This window comes from Penicillium samsonianum (assembly GCF_028829775.1).
Source record: "Penicillium samsonianum strain IBT 33392 chromosome Unknown utg000007l_segment0_segment0, whole genome shotgun sequence".
In the NCBI taxonomy this organism is placed as follows: Eukaryota; Fungi; Ascomycota; class Eurotiomycetes; order Eurotiales; family Aspergillaceae; genus Penicillium; species Penicillium samsonianum.
In genome coordinates this window covers 3,257,769-3,275,528 of record NW_026643265.1, presented here as the reverse complement: position 1 = coordinate 3,275,528, position 17,760 = coordinate 3,257,769, and the positions used below count along the sequence as shown (strand labels likewise).

Below are 17,760 nucleotides of genomic sequence, written 5' to 3'. Positions count from 1 at the left end.
AAGAAGGAAATGCAAGGACGGTGGAAATGTTTGAATATATTTCGTAAATAGAGATAAGATTTGACTACTTCCGCCCTCGCTTTAAATCGTACATGTCAATATAATCCCAATGAACAGCCCAGACCTTCAACACCGAACTCTAGACAAGATATAAATGCATCCAAGGCAGAATCCCAATAAGCAAGTAAATACAAGAAGAAGAAAAAGAAAACATGCAGACATCGCATTCGTAAGATCTTGTCGTCGTAAATCAAAGGGAAGCCAAAAAAAAAACCCAAGTGTATCAATGTGAACGTATATATATGCAAGAAGAAAAACCCAATAGAAAGTAAACGATGAAGCAAAACAGAAGCGAAATGTTCGCCATCTAAAACTTGACACCCCACGTAGCCGAGATCGGAGGAACCGAAGACCGGTGGTGAGCATTCGGCGGAGGCTCAAGATCAAGATCGAAAGGGTCACTGCGCATGCTATCACGGATCATAGGCATATCCAGGTACCCATGCGGTACAGCGAGGGCATTCGCACCCTCGCGCTCGCAGTCCCAGTACCCCTGCCCACCGAGCTCGGCGCCCCGGGAAGAAGTGGAGTAGAGCGAGACCGAGCGAGATGGGGCTGAGATCTCGATGACTGCGGACGGCGGGTCCACGAAGGGGTCCTGCGCTGTTGTCTCACCGCGCAGGTACATACTGTCTAGGGATAGGTCTGGATTTGAGGGATGCTGTTGCAGTGGGATGAATGGGAGTATGGGTGATCTCGGGCCGATGTTGGCTGGGATCGAGGGGTAGGAGTGGTAGCGGTGGTGGTGGTAGCTGATTGACGAGCTCGTTGAGTCGCCTCGTAGTAGTTTCTGTCTGATGTCTAGCCTCTCTGTTGCTATTTTTCGTCGTCGGCGACGCATATAGAGTGCGTAGGCTAGTAGGGCGAAGATTGTGATTGCTGATCCTCCGATGATGCTTCCAACTATCGTTCCGATTTTGGAGGATGTGGGGCTCGAATTGCCGGCTTGGGCTGTTTCTGAAGAGCTTGCGCTCGTGATGGTTCCGATGGATGGTGATATTGTAGGTGTGTTTGTTGGTGTGGTGCTCGAGCTAGCAGAGGTACTGACGGAACTTATGGAGCTTACGGAACTAGTGGCTGTCTCCGGCAAGACAGGTAGTGATGATGAAAGAGATATACTCGAGCTAGTTAATGGAATCGGTAGAGTCCATATGCTGCTAGAAGCATCGGAATGCCATGAATGATGGTCGGATGATTCCGAAGTTGCCGAAATAGAAAAGTCCCCCATTGAGCTTGATAGAACCGAGGTTGTTGGGATCAGAGTCGAAGTTGGGGGCTCTGAGATAACTGTTGCTGCAGAGCTGGTAGTGGATATTATGGTGTCCTGCTCAGTTGTCGACAGCGTAGTCGTTGTCAGAGTCACAGTCACCGGAGTTGGGTTCAGTGCTGACAATAATCCAAGCACAGTGGTGGCGGTGCTGGAATCAGGTCCGGAGCCCGATATCGTGTAGACCCATGTAGGATAAACAGTCTCCGTTTCAATTGACGTTATTGTCACCAGATTGGAGGGCTCAGAGGACAATTGTGTGGACCACGCCTGGATGAAGTTGTTGAGCGGGGCAGAGGGAGTATCAATGGCGGAAAAAGCACTCAACATCTCGCCGCGAGCCCGCAGGGGGCATCGGTCGTTAAAAACCAGATCTGATGATATTTGCTGAGTCCGTATTCGATGAATGGGACATGGGGGCGATGTAAAAAGATGGATCGCTTTGTATGATAGTTGGACAAAGCAACCGACAAAGCAGTAGGTTTATCCAGTTGACTCTGATGGTTCATCCAAGCCTCCTCTGTTCCTTGCTTTGTTGCTTGAAGCCTTGAGACAGCCACGAACATAATCCCGTGGTCAGGGCTGGATTCCATACAGTTCACGATTCACCTTCTTAGGGGCCCAAAAAGTGTATCATGTCAGATACAAAGAGATCGGAGGGGTATATACAGAAATTTTTCCTTTTTTTTCCTCCAGAGAATGTGCCAGGGGGTTTTGTCTTTCATTCTGGAACCCGGCGCTTCTTCTGATGGCTGGGTGGAAGCAACTCCTGTGACAGATGAGCGGCGCTTAGCTCTCGGTCCAATAAGACCCTCAAGCGGTCCACGAGTGGACGATCATCTCCAGAGAATATGGGAATTTCCATAATGTGACACTGGCTAAATTTTGTGCAGGCGTACAATCTCATCATTATTGTTCCTTAGGTAGGATTTGAGCGGGGAAAGTGTATCATGTATCACGGACGAAACAGGGCAGTTTCGGATTTGGCGAGAGATTCATTGAAATTTGGACTGATCCAACCTGGAGGGGTGACTCCCTGAAATTTCACGTTTTGCCTATTTCAGCTTTTGGTGTCTCGCAAGACTTGCAAGTCTTGCAGTTGGGAGTACTGTATCCTCGGCATCGAGGAATCGTAGCAATGCCTCTTTTGGTAGAAGTCATGTGACTATGTTCAGGTGGTTATACAAGGAGTTCACATTCATATAACATCCATGATATAACATCCATGGATGATATAAGAGAATAGAAGGGGGGGGAAAGGGGAAGAGATTACAGTACTAGAACAAAGTACGAAGAACGGAGGAGAAAGTGTGATAGCACCCGTGGACGTCCACACCTGCAACAAGAACATTCCCCAACTCTCATTCAACTCTCATCTCTTGACCAGACGAATGCACTTACGAATATTGTAGGTCATAAGCCATAGGTCAAGGGTCATAGATGAAAGGTCATAGGACATACGTATGTGTAGGTAGATGGTAGAATATATCAGATCCCATGTTTCGGAACAGAAGGACAAATGTTCCCGTTAAATTCCCCACCTGCAAAAGTCCCCTTCCTTTCATCTCTTCTTCCATCTCTCTTCATCATTTTATATGGGAAGTGGTTTTTTTTGATCTCAACTTACTCTGTTTATTTACCTTCCAACTATCTATCTCGGTGTTTCTGCCTCTTTACCTTTCCGCCTTCCCGTTCCCGTGTTCCATGTGACCTTGGGGGACTAGAACTTTGCGATAATCGTGCATTTGCATTTTAGACCTTTGATTGAAAATGTTTGGCTGGGGTTCTGGGCTGGGTAAGCATATCTCCCTTTTGACTACCCCTCGATGTTTCCACCCCCCCCCTCCCCCTCCCCCGCTATATCCCCCCCTTGTGGCAAGTTGAAATGTCAACAAGTTCACCTGGCCGCGTTGGATTGGAGCGCCTGGAGCGCCTGACTGTGGCCTAAAGTTCTATGCGACCTTAGATCTGTCGTCCAGACTTGAACGATGGACCACATTGACAGTCTCAACAAGCTAACACAACTCGGTAGCCTTGCCCTCCGCCACTTCAGAGCCGGAGAAGGAACGCAGACCCCCCGCTGACCCGACACCTCTCGATTTCCCCATCTACAACTTATCCAATGTCCTCGAAAATGAGTCGGAGTCAAGACTCAAGGAGATGTCCGACCTCCTGGCCGACATCAAACGCCCACAGGACATCTGCGTGGAGCGCTTCAAGCCGTTGAACCTGCAATTGGAGACAGGCGTCGAAGTCGCCCACATGATTCCCGAAGACCACTCGCACCCCGTCGCACCCTTGCCATGGGAAGATACCACCGAACCGACGGAAGACAATCCGCGACCGTTGATGGGCAACGGAGCCCCGTACCCCTCGAAGGAACGATACGAAGTCCTGGAAAAAGAGCTAGAGTTAGATAATGACGACGCTTTCCGCGAGGTGGCTCGATTGCCGCCGCGTGAGGGCCGCAGCCGAGTTCGTATAACGCAGTCGAGGAAGTTCTGGACGGGATTGGAGCGCATGGCTCAATACTGGGATACTAGCCTAGACCATTACTATGAGCGTCCGGCAACCCCCGATCCGACGCCCCCGTCTGAGATGGAGCGGGCAGAGGATGGCACAATGCAGGTGGATGCTGAGGATTCCAAGATCAGACACTCCCTGACAGACGGTGCAATGGACCTGGATGAAGCACAGACAGCCGCGCCTTCGAACAACGACACTTTTGGCGATGAGCAGCGGCCTTCTGTCCCTGTATACACGGGCCGCCGCATTGGCAACGGGGCCGAGATGCCCGATGAAATGCGTGACGAAACAATCCGAGCCTTCGTGGAGATGGCCGCATGGCCATTCGGATGCCAGGTCACGGTCCCCACGCTCCAACCACGACTGACCACTAAGAACCTCTTGTTCCCCGTCCGGCAAACATTCCAGTCCTCACGGTCCCCGCGGGACCGCCAGATTGCGCGGAGCGGCATGCTCGAAGGTCCCGTTCTCATCTCACAGTGTCGACCCGAGACGTCTTTCCGCACTGCGGACAATGCCCCCGGGACCGGGATTGGCGATGTAAGTGATTTATTCCGTGAGGTGGGCGGCATGCTTCTCGCGGCGCAAGAGCGTGCCCGCGAAGGCGCAGTCGAGAAGCGACCCGGCGAGGGCAAATGGTGGACCATGCAGCCTCGCTTCGGAGGCGCCCCCAACGACGGGATCCTGGATGATCTCGTTAATCACGAACACGGGATGTCCCTGCCGGACTCAATGATGGAAGAAAGCACGTCATCTGCCCAAGACGCGGGGGGCGCTTCCAAGCGTCACAAGTTCGAGCATCCGTTTGTCACGTCTCTATCTCGGAGGCCGAGTGCTATGCGCAGACTTACTACCAGTGAAAAGTGGAAGATTCTGCAGCCTGGACCTAGTCTTTGGGATAAGCGGATGAGCTATTTGCAGATAGGCAAGGTCCAGGAGAGTCCCTATGACGATGTATGCATACCCTGCCTTATTCATTGATATTGAGTGGACACGTTACGGCCAGACACAGCTAACCCTCCTTTTTTCCCTTGCAGATTTACATGATCTCATCTATCAACCACCACGTTTCAATCCTCCACCTCCGCGTCCACAGGCGGTATTTGGACATCCTCACCACCGGCGACAGCACATTCCCAACAACCGAAGGCGAGCCGTGGCATGTGCTGAAGCTGCAGAGGACTCGATGGCTCGACCTGTTCGACGCCAACGACCGCATAGAAGCGCTGAAGGGTGTGTGGCAACTGTTCCACCACCAGCTGAGACAGACACGCCGCGAAGGCGACGTCCCAGTCCCGCTAGAATTACCTTTAGAGTGTCCATTATAGAGCATGCATGATGGTATTCATGGGAACATGCTTTTGACTCCCTAGCCCCCAGTGACCTTTCTCAAGCGATGCATCTTGTACATACGGCGCAGCAATATTCGGTTTTTTTTCTCGCTTGCTGTGCCAACCTTCACCCCATTCTTTTACCCATACCCATCTTCAATGACAGCGGATTACATTGACTATTTACAATCTTGAATATATTGGCATCTGGCGGCGGGCTATTCATTTTACCGGTTACTAGATGCTCTTTTCTTTTCGGCTGGAAGGTGGTTATATGGGTGATTTGGGGTCTTGTGTTGTGCTTTGATATACCACGCAATGATTCTATGGATGGTGATTTTGATATCTTTCTTTTACTTGTGGACAACTTGATTTGATATACTTACTGCATATGGCGAGGTCCTGACTTGGATGACTTAGAATTCTGTTGGACTGGTCATCAGTTGGGATAATCCAATTGTCATGAACCATCTATACTCCGTACATGATTTCGAACTATCAAGACTCACAATCAATAAACCTCTTCTCCTCTGTGTAACTCATATCCATTCCGTTTCCAGCTACATAGTACAATCCACCATCTGAAAATACGCCTCGTCCCAATTCTCAACGGTACTTTTGTCAAGGTGAGATAGATCACCCTCCTAATTCCCATTCTATACGAAACCACCAGGATTGTCCTCACACCATCATCATCCATGAAACAACCAAACCAACGCGCCGGACATATTCGGCGTCTAACCCCATGACCTCACACAAACCCGATCATCAAATCTCGCCACACCAAAAACGAAACAAGAGAAAAACCGACAGCGTTCCAGGCCAGCCAAAAACCGACCAAAATGTGATATATCAACATGATAGTCCCTCTAAGTCCTGCTTCGGTCTTTGTATGGCGTAGATGGTGGGAGAGTGGAGCAGGACTAAGTTGGCTAAGGGGCGCTGAGACCCTTTTTGTTATTTTCCGAATTGATTTTTCTAGGTTTGTTTACGTACTCCGTACAGAGTAGGATATCTATGTACAACATAGTATATGATATAGATATACGATATACGATTTATATATGTACCTTATAGATAAATGTCTTTCATGTACGAACTCTATTATGTATATATGTACAAATGTATCTATCGTCAGGAAAGATGAGAGGAGACATGATTCCGTATCGGGGACTTTCTCCTTGGCTGTCTGGGCGGGCACATGATAGGCTACATACGTATATTTGCAATACAGATTAATTTCTGAACTATGTACGGAGTACGGAGTACTACGGAGTAACTATATACTATACAGAGGTACTTCAGACGTTTCCTATGGGGGCTGCAGAGCCCGGGCTTGACAGATCCGACCTTCCCCTCCCGTAACTTTCCAGGTAACGGGGTTCGTTTATTGCGACGGGGTCGGGATAAGGCTGGGTATACGGAGTACATATGTTGTACTCCGTATATGTACTCTGTACTCCGTGCATGGCTGTGAGCTGACGAGTGATATCTGGGTGCGGTGAGAGTCGTGTGTTGTAATAGATCTTCATTTTGCTTTTGTTTCTATATCTACATATGTACTTTGTAGGGTCTGACAGGTCTTGGTGTGGTGAGATAGCTGCTGGTTGGATGCCGAGAAAAGAGGGAAATATAACAGAAGAAGCAAGAATATGCTGAGGGATTTATCTGTTGATGGGGTTGGTTTGATGCTGGTTTCCGTGTATATTGTGCGTCTTGAGCACAAAATATATACTTCAACAGATTTCGAGATGGGGGTTATGATGATGATATAGACATTAGATACACTACCCCGTATGTAATGCGGAGATATATTCCTCAAGTAACAATATTCTAGTTACTATTTTTTCTATACAACATACAACATAGAGTATTCAACACAAGCACTGACCATTCAATGCAATTCTTTACATACATGAAATGATCCTAAAAAGCCCGAGCCACAACATTAAGGCTAAATTATTCCGTGAGGCATCCGTATTTTACCTCTATAAATCCCATCATCCAATAAAACCACAAAGTCATACTCCATACCTATTAGCCTCGCCCAATCAAACCCCGAGAGCCCCCCAAACTCGGGAATCGAGAACCGCCAGCTGCAAATCAGATCACATCACACATTAAAAAAACCATCGCGCTTGGTGCGCTTTGTCAAAACAAACCCAAATCTGGACTATGACCCGCTTAGCAGATCCTCAAATCTCAGCACCAGAGACAAATAAACCCCGACACGGAGGATCGCCAGAGTGGGACTAGCAAATGTATGGCGCATACCCGCTCTACAAAGGCCATGTGGAGGCTGTGGAGAGTGAAAATTGAAGACATTCGGGGTTCGGGGTCCTCGGGGACCAAGATGAACGCATCGGGCTAGGGGTGTATTGAGGTACTTTTAAACAGGAGCTAACCCTTGAATAGGATGTGATTGGAAGGCTTGCAATAGAATACGGAGTACAGGCAGAGAGCCTTGAACTCAGTTATATTCATGGTATAAGAATATCAAAGTGAGATCAGAATATATTAGTAACTAGTAATCTCATAGATTGAAAAGTATGCAAGTCGCTTCTTCGAGGCGGTGGGGTATCCATGTACGTATATGTGTAGGTAAGTACCCCTGGAGACTGACAACCTCAACTTCAACCCCAGACTACTGCCTAATAGAGCAATGCCCACATAAGTTCTCCATATTCCGTACATAAGCAATCGAATGGAGGTATGCAAAACCATGGTTTGTGTGTGAATAGTGTGAATGGTGTGCATAAAGTGGGTGTGATTCCAAAATGTCAGATTCGACCACCCCGTACAGCGGGTAGTATAGTCGCGTTTGAAATCTTTGTCCTTCACGGCAAGGTACACAGCCGCGCTAAGAGGCTGTCGGCGGCCCGGCGGGTTTACTTTGGTGTGGTACGAATTACGGAGTATAGGGTGGGAGAGAGTGCTAATAGCCAATAACTTCTGACCCTGGCCGGCCAGTTCGAAATAGGCTCGGGCTCTCATCTCCTGCCGAAAGGGAATTGATAGCAGCTCACGGGACCAGAATACTGGTTGGAATCTTGACTTGCTTGAATATCTTGCCGGATGGTGGGTTGAGTCTCTGCAGGAGCACCGATCGGGATCAGGGCGCCGGTCTTGTTCTTCAGTTTTTTGTTTTCGGTTTCCCTTGCATATGGCGAACGGACCAGTGGTTCGTGTGAGCTCGGTCTGGTATTTAAGCCTCAGGTGTTTGTGTTGGCTACTCAAGGGATGATGCAGCGTAAGGAGGTTTGTTTTTCTTATGCATCTGGCCTGATCAAGCCTTGTTCTTGATGACCTTGTGGAGGGCGAGAGTTTTGCGCGATCTGGCAGGGCTGGTGTGATAGGCAAGTGAATCTCGATGGGCATATGACGAGTAGGCAGGGGAGGGAGGGGGTCAGAGAGTCCTTCAGACTCAAGGACTCAACGATAGGATAGGTAGATCCCACTATGACCACATGGAACCGAACCCACGTGGAAGCGCATCCAGCCGGGCCTCAGTGGTTGGGAAGGCAAAGTCAGGCAATCTCGACGTATCAGTTGCACAAATCACTGTGGCAACAGGACACCCAAAGCCAAGACGAGATCTCAACGAACGGTGAAAGTCTGTGTTGTACCATCTGTACACATCACATTTCCCTTTTGTGGAGCGCGGAGGTATGAAACCAAACCGTGTCGTGCATGCGGGGATGGGCGGAGAACGAATAACACTGGATTCCAAATCGATTGGCGGGCCCCAAATCAACCTTTAAGATGAGCCCTGGGAGATTTGCGAATCTGCGTTTGCTATGCAGAGGAGCGGGAGAGCCCCGATCGTGAAGAATCATGTTGTGTCCCGCGAGATGCAGAATTTATTCTGGACTCCATCTCGATAATGCCGGCTAAGAGGCCCACGAAGCGCGTCTAGGCTGCCCGCATAACTGATCATCCAATGTACAGTGACAGAGTCAAAAGTCCAGCTATGGCAGAATGGAGGTGATCACATTTCAGCTGAGGCGGGCGGCACAACCGATCTGTGGCGAACGAATCACGCGCTTACATCGCCGATGAGCGTAGGTACACAGTGATTTGAGATTTCAATGCATCTTGAGATATGGTATTGTCCAACATTGAATTTACCAGTATTGTGTTGTTTTCGACTTTTCAGTATTACGTACGATGTGTACTTAGATTTCGAAGATTCCAGAAATGCAAATCAGAATATACTCCGTAGACTAGTAAGAACTCACGCTATGCATTTACATATGTACTCGTGCGATCTGTTTCTGAATATAAGACATGAAGAGAATGGCAGGCTGGGGTTGCGGTTGCAATTTGGTTCTGGACTTTGTCTTTGGCGCGTGTCAACACTCCCTTTCTAGGCTATACTTGCCCATTTGTATATCTCTCACCAGCCCTATGATATTAAAGTTAGAGACAACCATGTCAATACGATATATTCTTGATGTTATTGTAACACAGGCATGTCTATGTATCTTGTTCCACCCCTATCTAGATACTGGAGGTGTAAACTGCATCCTATTCACTGCCTACATATGCCAATTGCACATCAGAGTCTCAGTCCAATGCGAGGAACTCGACCTATTCCGCGATGACTATGCAACCTCCCGTGTTGCCTCCCCTCGATAGATGTGGGGATCTTTGTCAAGGGAGAAGATCGCCTGCATCTTCCCCATATGGAGCCATTCCAATAGTCTTGTGAAGGTGATCTTCGGTACTGATTGGATGTGAGCTAGGTCTGCTCCATACTTATTCGGATTCTGCGGTTTTCTCGGACCCGAATTTTTATGTAGTACTGTGAATAGTGATACATGACCCTAATCCTAGGTATAACATAGTTACTTCTTAGTACTTAACTTGTAGGTGGATAGTAGTAGGATAGAATCTCGAGCCTGGCATTCCGGTGTGAGCACAGGGATTGAGGCTCTAGGATACTTCGTAGTAGTATTGGAACCCAGCCTATAACATGGGTGTGCCATTTACTTACTATTGAGAGGCTGGACTTTGGGTTCTTGATAGTGAATAATGTCATGTGTGGTTGCCCCTTGCGTTTGCCATTGGATATCTAATGACCCTGGAAACTCTATTCCAGATATCTACATACTGCAATATGCATGGCGTGCAGTCACCACCTGCACGATGTAGGCCCGTGTCATTTTGGAGGCTAGTTCTGTTTTTACAATGTATTATGTAGTTAGGACCTCGAGCGGAGCCCAGTTTCGAGAGAGAAATTGGGACTCGAGTGGCAATAAAATAGCTGCCTAATACTTCCCCCCAATTCCCCCTTTCCCATTAGCTGGAACAAATAGCTCACAGGATTTCGTGTGAATTCCCATGATACCCACTAAAATCAAGACTTTGAGCTGCGACGCGTAGCCACAGATAACGGAGAGCTAAGGATCTAAACCAATGCGCTGCCCCGAACCCAGGAAACAGGAGAGTGGAAACGGCAGATCGACAGGGCATATTAAAACCCGAACATAGATTGGATACTCCGTATGTTTGTCGACTTGAATGCTGAGTGGAAGGCCCGTAATTGAAATCCATGTAACCCTGATAGCCCCTTAACGGTGGCAAGAACTTGTGATTCACCTGTCAACCAGTGGGATGTCTTGGAGTTCACAATGGACCAATAAGATACTATATTCACATCATTGGAAGAATGGACTTTGCTACTAAGGTTAGGTTCGGATTGTTTTTCATTCCGATCTTTTATCTCAGATCCCGTTCATGGACGTCAAATCCCGCGGGCTCTGTTATGGATCCTTGATATGGGGGAACCACTTCTTGATATTACGGAGGATTTGAATTAATCCAGGAACACTTAATTAAACAAAGAAAATCATTACCTATAAAAGTCTTGGCTCAACGCGGATGGAGCACTATTGTACTGTAAGCAGCCATAAAATGTGTATCTATCCATACTACTCCCCACTATGTACACTCGTATACACCACGAACTTGTACTCCACCACGATCCTTCAATCCTTCGGATTGACTATTATCAGTTGAAGCGGGTGACTACACAATCATAACACAAATTAAACGGTCAAAAGAAGCAAAAAGAGAAAAGAGAAAAAAAAAAGACCAGGAATGCTGGGGCAACTCTGTGTTCTTGTGCTACTTTCAATCCGCGCGTTTGACTCGCTCAGAAGACCTCCGACTAGGGAACACCGTTGAGTCTTCTGTGGCACAGAGGCCTTGAGCTGCATCCTGATCAAGCCAGGGGTAAACTGTGCTATTGCCTAAGTTGGGAAGGAAATGAGTTGCCGAATGAACTGATTAGGGATTTTGACGTCAGGCTCCAGCATGATATCACCGGGCAAAAATGGCTTGAACCAAATGGGGAAATATGTCAAATTCAATCCACTTTCTACAAGAATAGTTTCTGGAACAAACCCCCTGGAGCCCGTGGATGATTCCTGTCGTCAACCATGGACGGAAGACGGGTAACCCCGAACACGGTTTACTACGTCACGTAATTCTGGTATTTACAATCCCATTTCGTCCATTGTGGCATACTTCCATGTTCTATATCGTATAATATTGTACACTGCAATATACATTCCAAATTCACCAGTTGAAATGTCTTCGAAAGTGGATGCCCCCCAAAGTGTATCTGGATTAAACGACAGTCCGGTACACGGGGAGCAAGGTGCCAAAGCCCTGGGTGGCTGATCGGCCCCGACAACCATCTCCCTGGGAGCCACGGGGTATCCCTTCAAATGACGAGTACGCCGCCGGGGGGGAGGGGGCTGGAAGCTTTCATCGAACATCGCCGATCTGGACCTGTATATCAGCTGATTTGAGCATCGAGTTTTAACAGAGTTTATCTTCAGGTGGTGTTTTGGGAAGGCAAGCGCCCCTTGCGAGCTGTGTTTCCGAGTCCATGAATAGACGGCCAGTGCGGCGTGTGTTATTGGGTGCTTGGGGCATTGAAGAATATTTCACTTGACATACAAGATACACCTCCACTGCTGGTTCGGTTATACTTTCTATGTTTTCAAAGATAGCTGTAATCGTAGATTGATATTCTGTTTTAAGGGTACCCGAGTCCTGGGTACTGGGCAGCGATCCCTGCCCGACACACCGGTCATATTAGTATCATATGAAATGGGAAAATAGCAAAAAATTAATCAAAAAATAGAATTAACCTCAAACACAGCTATTATTACTCAATCCTTGAACTTTGACCCGAGGCCATCCTAAGCCATAATCCAACAGTCCAGCTCAGTATACGTAACTCCCGGGTAAATCAACTTGCATGGCGTATTTCCCGGCGAAGCGGTTGACCTTCGGGCGGCAAGTTCGATCCCCGTTCCACGCGGAGGATCCTAGCTTCGATCATAGCACTTACATAGTATTCTATCGTCTATAATACCTAGGTATGGAGTATCTATATCCCTACTCCAAATGTATAGGCACATTGCATATTGTATCCATATCCTAGAATACTATGTAATGATAATGATAGTAATTTCGTTTCTGCAGAGCATCTCATATTTTCCCCAGCCGCCGGACCCACTGCTTGTTAAATTCAGCAAAAAAGAAACAAAAAGCAGACCTGTCAACTGTATTGGAGTTTTGTGCTTCTTTCTCAGGGGTTTATATCCTATAATATATGTGATAAATGGTTAGAAAAAAGCCAAAGCCATTTAATATATATTTTTTCTTTTTTAAAAATCCGAGGTATTTGATAGTCACCGCGATTATAAAGAGTATTTATTTAATCCAGGGAGGGGCAAACACACCTGTCGATCCCTACAGGCGTAATTATAACAGTCAATTTATTATGTTATTTTATGTTACTTATGTTCCCCCCTCCCCTCCCAGTTTAGATTATTTCTTCCCTTTTGTCCTTTTTTTTTTTTAATCCTTTCCATAGTTCTCTTTTCGATAACTATTGGGACACTGTACCTTGAACACGAACTCGCTGGATATTGACATTGACCTTGAACTTGAAATTACCTTGGGATCTACAATATCCAAACAAGGTGTACCCAAGGCCTTCCCAACCACCCCCACTTAGTCCACAGTATTGACTACCCACAGCCCAAAGCACAGGTACGTGGTTATATTACCGACTTACCATACCTGACCGAGGTACCAACCGCGTACCCCATGTGTATACTGGATACACATCCAATGTTCCCAACATGGTTCTCTTCGTGTTTTTCCCCTCCTTGTGGCCCAACTTTGTACTTCTGTTTGCGATCTATCTGATATACTGGTGGATACGATCTATTTTGACTCCCTTTTCTTTTCTATTTGATATTTCCATATCTCGGCCTAACGGGCCCCCCTGGTCGGATCATCGCCGTAATCTGACTATTTCTTTGTCTAGCTCCACCCTCGGTTGCCCACTGCGACATCACCACCGCATTTTTGCGACCTGGGAGAAACTCGGAGCTTTAGGCACGCTATTTGATTCGCAGGCTTCTAACGGCGCGATCTGATTTCATTGTTACAACTTTCGCTTCCGACATCAAATCCAACGATCCGCCATTCATTTGTTTCCTTTCATTACTTCCTACTTCCTCGTTTCCAACTGAGAGCACCATGTTGGTTTAAGTCCCGATTTACCAAGCCAAATCGCTTCTCAACGGTAAATTGGCCCAAGATATAGCGCCAAGGACCTGGGCTAGTTGCGACACGACGGCCGCGTCTGGCAGCTTCAAACACCTCCGCACACCTGGACCCTCCATTTACAATGAATCGCATGCCTCCTCCGGAAGGGCACCATGCGCACCCAGGTCCGCATACAGCATACGAGCCCTCATGGCGCCCTTCATACTCCCCGGCATTCGATAACCACCCCTCCGACTCCCGCCGCTCCTCCGCAAACTCCCAGACGCCCCTACCGCCGCAGCCACCAGGATACCCCGTGATGCCCAACCGTGAGCTGCCACAGTTAACATCGGAAGGCCCGTATGGTCGCCCGAATGGGCATGGCCTGCCCCTGCATGCGCCCGTGCATTCCCCGCAGGACCCAATTCCCCCTCACCCGAACTTCCACCAGCCGATGAATAGCGCGCCACACGAGGGTTCACCTGATTATCGCGCTCGTATGGGCTACCCACACCCGGATCAGATCAGCAGCGCTGAACATACACCTGTTTCGGGCGCTCTGCCTCCTGCTTCACAATTCATGACGCCCGTTGCTCAAATGGCGAGTGCTACGCCGCCTGCAGGGTACGACCAAGCATTTTACCAAAACCAGGCGTTTGGAGCACGCCAGCGTAAGGCAAATAGAGCTACACAGGTAGGTTAAGCTTGTGGAAGACATGATTGTTTTGGGGAATTTTTGAACTAACACTCGAGCTATATAGGCTTGCGATCAATGCCGAGCTAGGAAAGCAAAGTGTGATGAGGGACGACCAAATTGTAGTCACTGCAAAGAGAACAATCTTGGCTGTGTCTACAAAGAGGTGCCGCCGCACAAACAAGAGAAGACTACCCAGCTGGTATTGGATCGGCTCTCCCAAATAGAGAATCGCATGGAGGAGCGAGACAACCGCATGGATGAGCGCTTCGAAAAAATGCAAAAGCAAATACAAGAGCAAATGCTCAACAATCTGGGCAAACAACCACCTCAGAATGTCCAAAAACGTCCGACCCTCCCACCTCCACCGCCACCACCACCGCCACAACCACCAGTCATCAAGCAGGACCCACCTCTCAAAACAGAGATGCCTCCAACCCAGTCCTCAACTCCGAATGTTTTAGACCCCGGGAGTCAGGACGTAGCCGCTTCGAAATTTGCCCCAAAGCTTGGACCCATGGACCCGATGCTCGAGGACCAGAAGGAGGCCGAAGGAGAGCTCTCCATTCCAGTGGAGCACACTACTGCAGCTCACAAGCTATTGATGTGGCCGTCAATTAAGAGGTTGCTACACCCTGAAGAATATGATGAGGATTATGTGATGCGATTGGAAGAAGAGCGCGGTCTTATCAGCATATACGGCCAAGGCGAGATCTCATACACTGCGGATGACAGTGAACTGCCAATGGATGGTGACTCTAAGGGTGCCCGACCCGATGGGAATGGCGCAGGACCGGATGCTGATGTCGACATCGACGAATTTGGGAACTTGAAGCTGGATGCTGCGACTGCTAGGCGCTACTATGATAGCTACATCGACCACATGTTTAAGCTTCACCCATTCCTCATGTCAGGTGAACTCAGTATCAAGGTCGATAGCTTCATCCGATGCTATTGTCGCCTCAATACCTCACCAAGTTCGGCTTCCAATTACACACGACTAGCTCGCGATGGTCCGCCACCAGCCAAAAGGAGGCGGTCAAATGAAAACCTGGGGGTGCGTGGCGAGTTCATGGAGACTATCTCCAACCCGCTTCGGCCACGAGTCGGTAAAAACATTGACAATGCCTTGATCCTGCTGTGCCTGGCTCTCGGAGCTATTTGCGAAGCTCGTGCCCCTCTCCCTGGGCCTATCATGGACAAGAAGCTTGACTACCTCAACCAGCCCATTCCTACTCCGCTGCCACCATTTACCCCCTCGCCGACTGTAAATGGGACATACGTTACCAATGGTGTGCTCTCACCCGCAAACTCTGACTCGGCGGCCATGCAGATGTCGCTTTCGAGTTCTCTTTATTCTCTGCCAACCCAGCCTCCTGGCCAATCCTTCCATAACAGTCCTTTCAACAAAGGCATAGAAGGCCTGTCAAGGAGAGATGTGACAAAGGCCCACGATGAACAAGGGAACACGAGGAACTATCAGGCCATTCCTGGCCTAACTCTCTATGGATACGCGACCGCAATATTGGGCCACCTACAGGGTGGAAACGAGCTAGAACATGTCCAGTGTGCGTTGCTCGCTGGTCTTTATGCCGGCCAGCTGGCCCATCCTTTCCAGAGCCACAGTTGGATTTCTCAGGCTTCAAGGGCTTGCCAGGTTCTTGTGAGAACCAAGCGATATGAGCGACTCGAAGAGGGGGCTACGCAGGACTTGTACAACTTCGCGTACTGGACTTGTCTGCAATTGGAGAGTGATCTTCTCGCAGAGCTGGACATCCCAGCGAGTGGCATCTCCCGTTCCGAGGGTCGGATGGCTATTCCGAAAGGAAAATGGACAATTATTCTACCGAACGATCTCAACGCACCCCAAACGATGATGATGCTGTTTTATTCTGCCCAGATCCATCTACGCAAAGTCTTGAATCGAGTTCATACAGACTTATACAAGGTCGAAAAGCAAGGCCAGACACGATGGTCATCCACCGTTCAAGAGGCTTTAAGCCTAAACCTCGACCTCTGGCGTGACAGCCTACCACAAAACATGCAGTGGCTCGAAAGCGATCCGCCAGCAAACGAAATCAACGCCGCTCGCATGCGTGCTAAGTATTACGGCGCACGGTACATTATCCACCGACCCCTTCTCTACCACGCACTACACTACGGCCACACAGGTGCCCGCGTCGGTCCGGTCGGTCAGTCTTTAGTGGACTCGCCTACCTCGCAACAATTGTCCCCGTCGATGCTACACAGTGCCGCTCGGGCTCCGAACATGGCGCGTATGTCTAGTGACATGGGCTCTATGCCGGCCGCAGTCTCCACTGACTGGCAGCCCCCCAAAGTCCGCTTACAAGATCTGCCGAAGAAGCTAAAATCTGCCTGCGACATCTGCATTCAATCGGCTATCAAGAGCACGGAGGCTTTTGACGGCGTAGGCGGACATCGGTTGATCGTTACCAACATATTCGGCACTGCGCATGCGTAAGGAATCCCCCATTTCGAAAACATTACGGACACAGAGATAATACTAACATGTTTTCCTCGCAGGCAATTTGGCAATATGCTTGTCTTATCTGCAACGTTTATGTCAAGTCTCAAGGAGCTTGTCGAGCCGGAGCAACTCGAGCGCCTCCTCGTCCGCACAATAGGCTTCCTCATCCAAAGCGAAAACATATCCCCCACCCTCCGCGCCGATGCTCGCATTCTCACTGAGATCTACCGGAAGATCTTCCATCATCCTCCTGACTTGAGGCAAGCCAGCATGAGCAGCCATACTCCAAGCCTGAGCAGTCACACTCCAAGCCTGAGCAGCCAAACTACCAGCATGAGCTTCCCTTAAATGTGCATCTAGCGTCAGAGTTATTTTTTTTGTCCCGTTCCTGTGGGCTTCGCAACCCGATATCTGATATCCTATATCCTTATGAACACATTATGCATGTCCTTGTCCCTTTAAGCCCGAGCCCTTCCGCGCTCGACATCTGTTATCTGTCTGTCATCTATACCTTGTGCACTATACGGTTCTTTTCATTGATGATTCCCCAACCCTATCCGATTCAACACTCCTCACTCGTGTATCTGAGACAAGTCAGATTACACGCGCTTTATACGTGGTGGTTGATTGGTGTGGCTTATTTTCATACGTCGAGCAATCTCACCTTTCTTTCATTGCCTTTCCAAGGTAATGACTGAATTGGTTTTGACTCGTTCCTTTTTTTTTTGTTTTCTCTCTTTTTACCTTTTACTTTCCTTTTTTGGGTTGGAAGCATTTCGTGGCTCCGACGGTCTATCCCCGCGAGGATACGTCTCGG

The 17,760-nt window shown here is 48.6% G+C and overlaps 3 protein-coding genes across 3 annotated transcripts; 2 read left to right on the top strand and 1 right to left on the bottom strand.

Moving 5' to 3' along the window:
- Positions 1-367: 367 nt before the first annotated feature.
- N7471_012107 (uncharacterized protein) lies at positions 368-1,657 on the bottom strand (the record flags this gene model as incomplete). The annotated part of the gene is made up of 1 exon (XM_057284826.1): positions 368-1,657. The coding sequence occupies one exon, from the start codon at positions 1,655-1,657 to the stop codon at positions 368-370; it is 1,290 nt and encodes a 429-aa protein (XP_057131092.1).
- A 1,376-nt stretch (positions 1,658-3,033) lies between these two features.
- N7471_012106 (uncharacterized protein) lies at positions 3,034-5,722 on the top strand. The gene is made up of 3 exons (XM_057284825.1): positions 3,034-3,122; positions 3,360-4,807; positions 4,891-5,722. The coding sequence occupies exons 1-3, from the start codon at positions 3,098-3,100 to the stop codon at positions 5,179-5,181; spliced, it is 1,764 nt and encodes a 587-aa protein (XP_057131091.1). The 5' UTR covers positions 3,034-3,097; the 3' UTR covers positions 5,182-5,722.
- Positions 5,723-13,903: 8,181 nt separating this feature from the next.
- On the top strand, positions 13,904-17,291 carry clcA (putative C6 finger domain protein; the record flags this gene model as incomplete). Its single annotated transcript, XM_057284824.1, has 3 exons — positions 13,904-14,455; positions 14,523-16,933; positions 17,000-17,291. The coding sequence occupies 3 exons, from the start codon at positions 13,904-13,906 to the stop codon at positions 17,289-17,291; spliced, it is 3,255 nt and encodes a 1,084-aa protein (XP_057131090.1).
- Between the last annotated feature and the right edge of the window lie 469 nt (positions 17,292-17,760).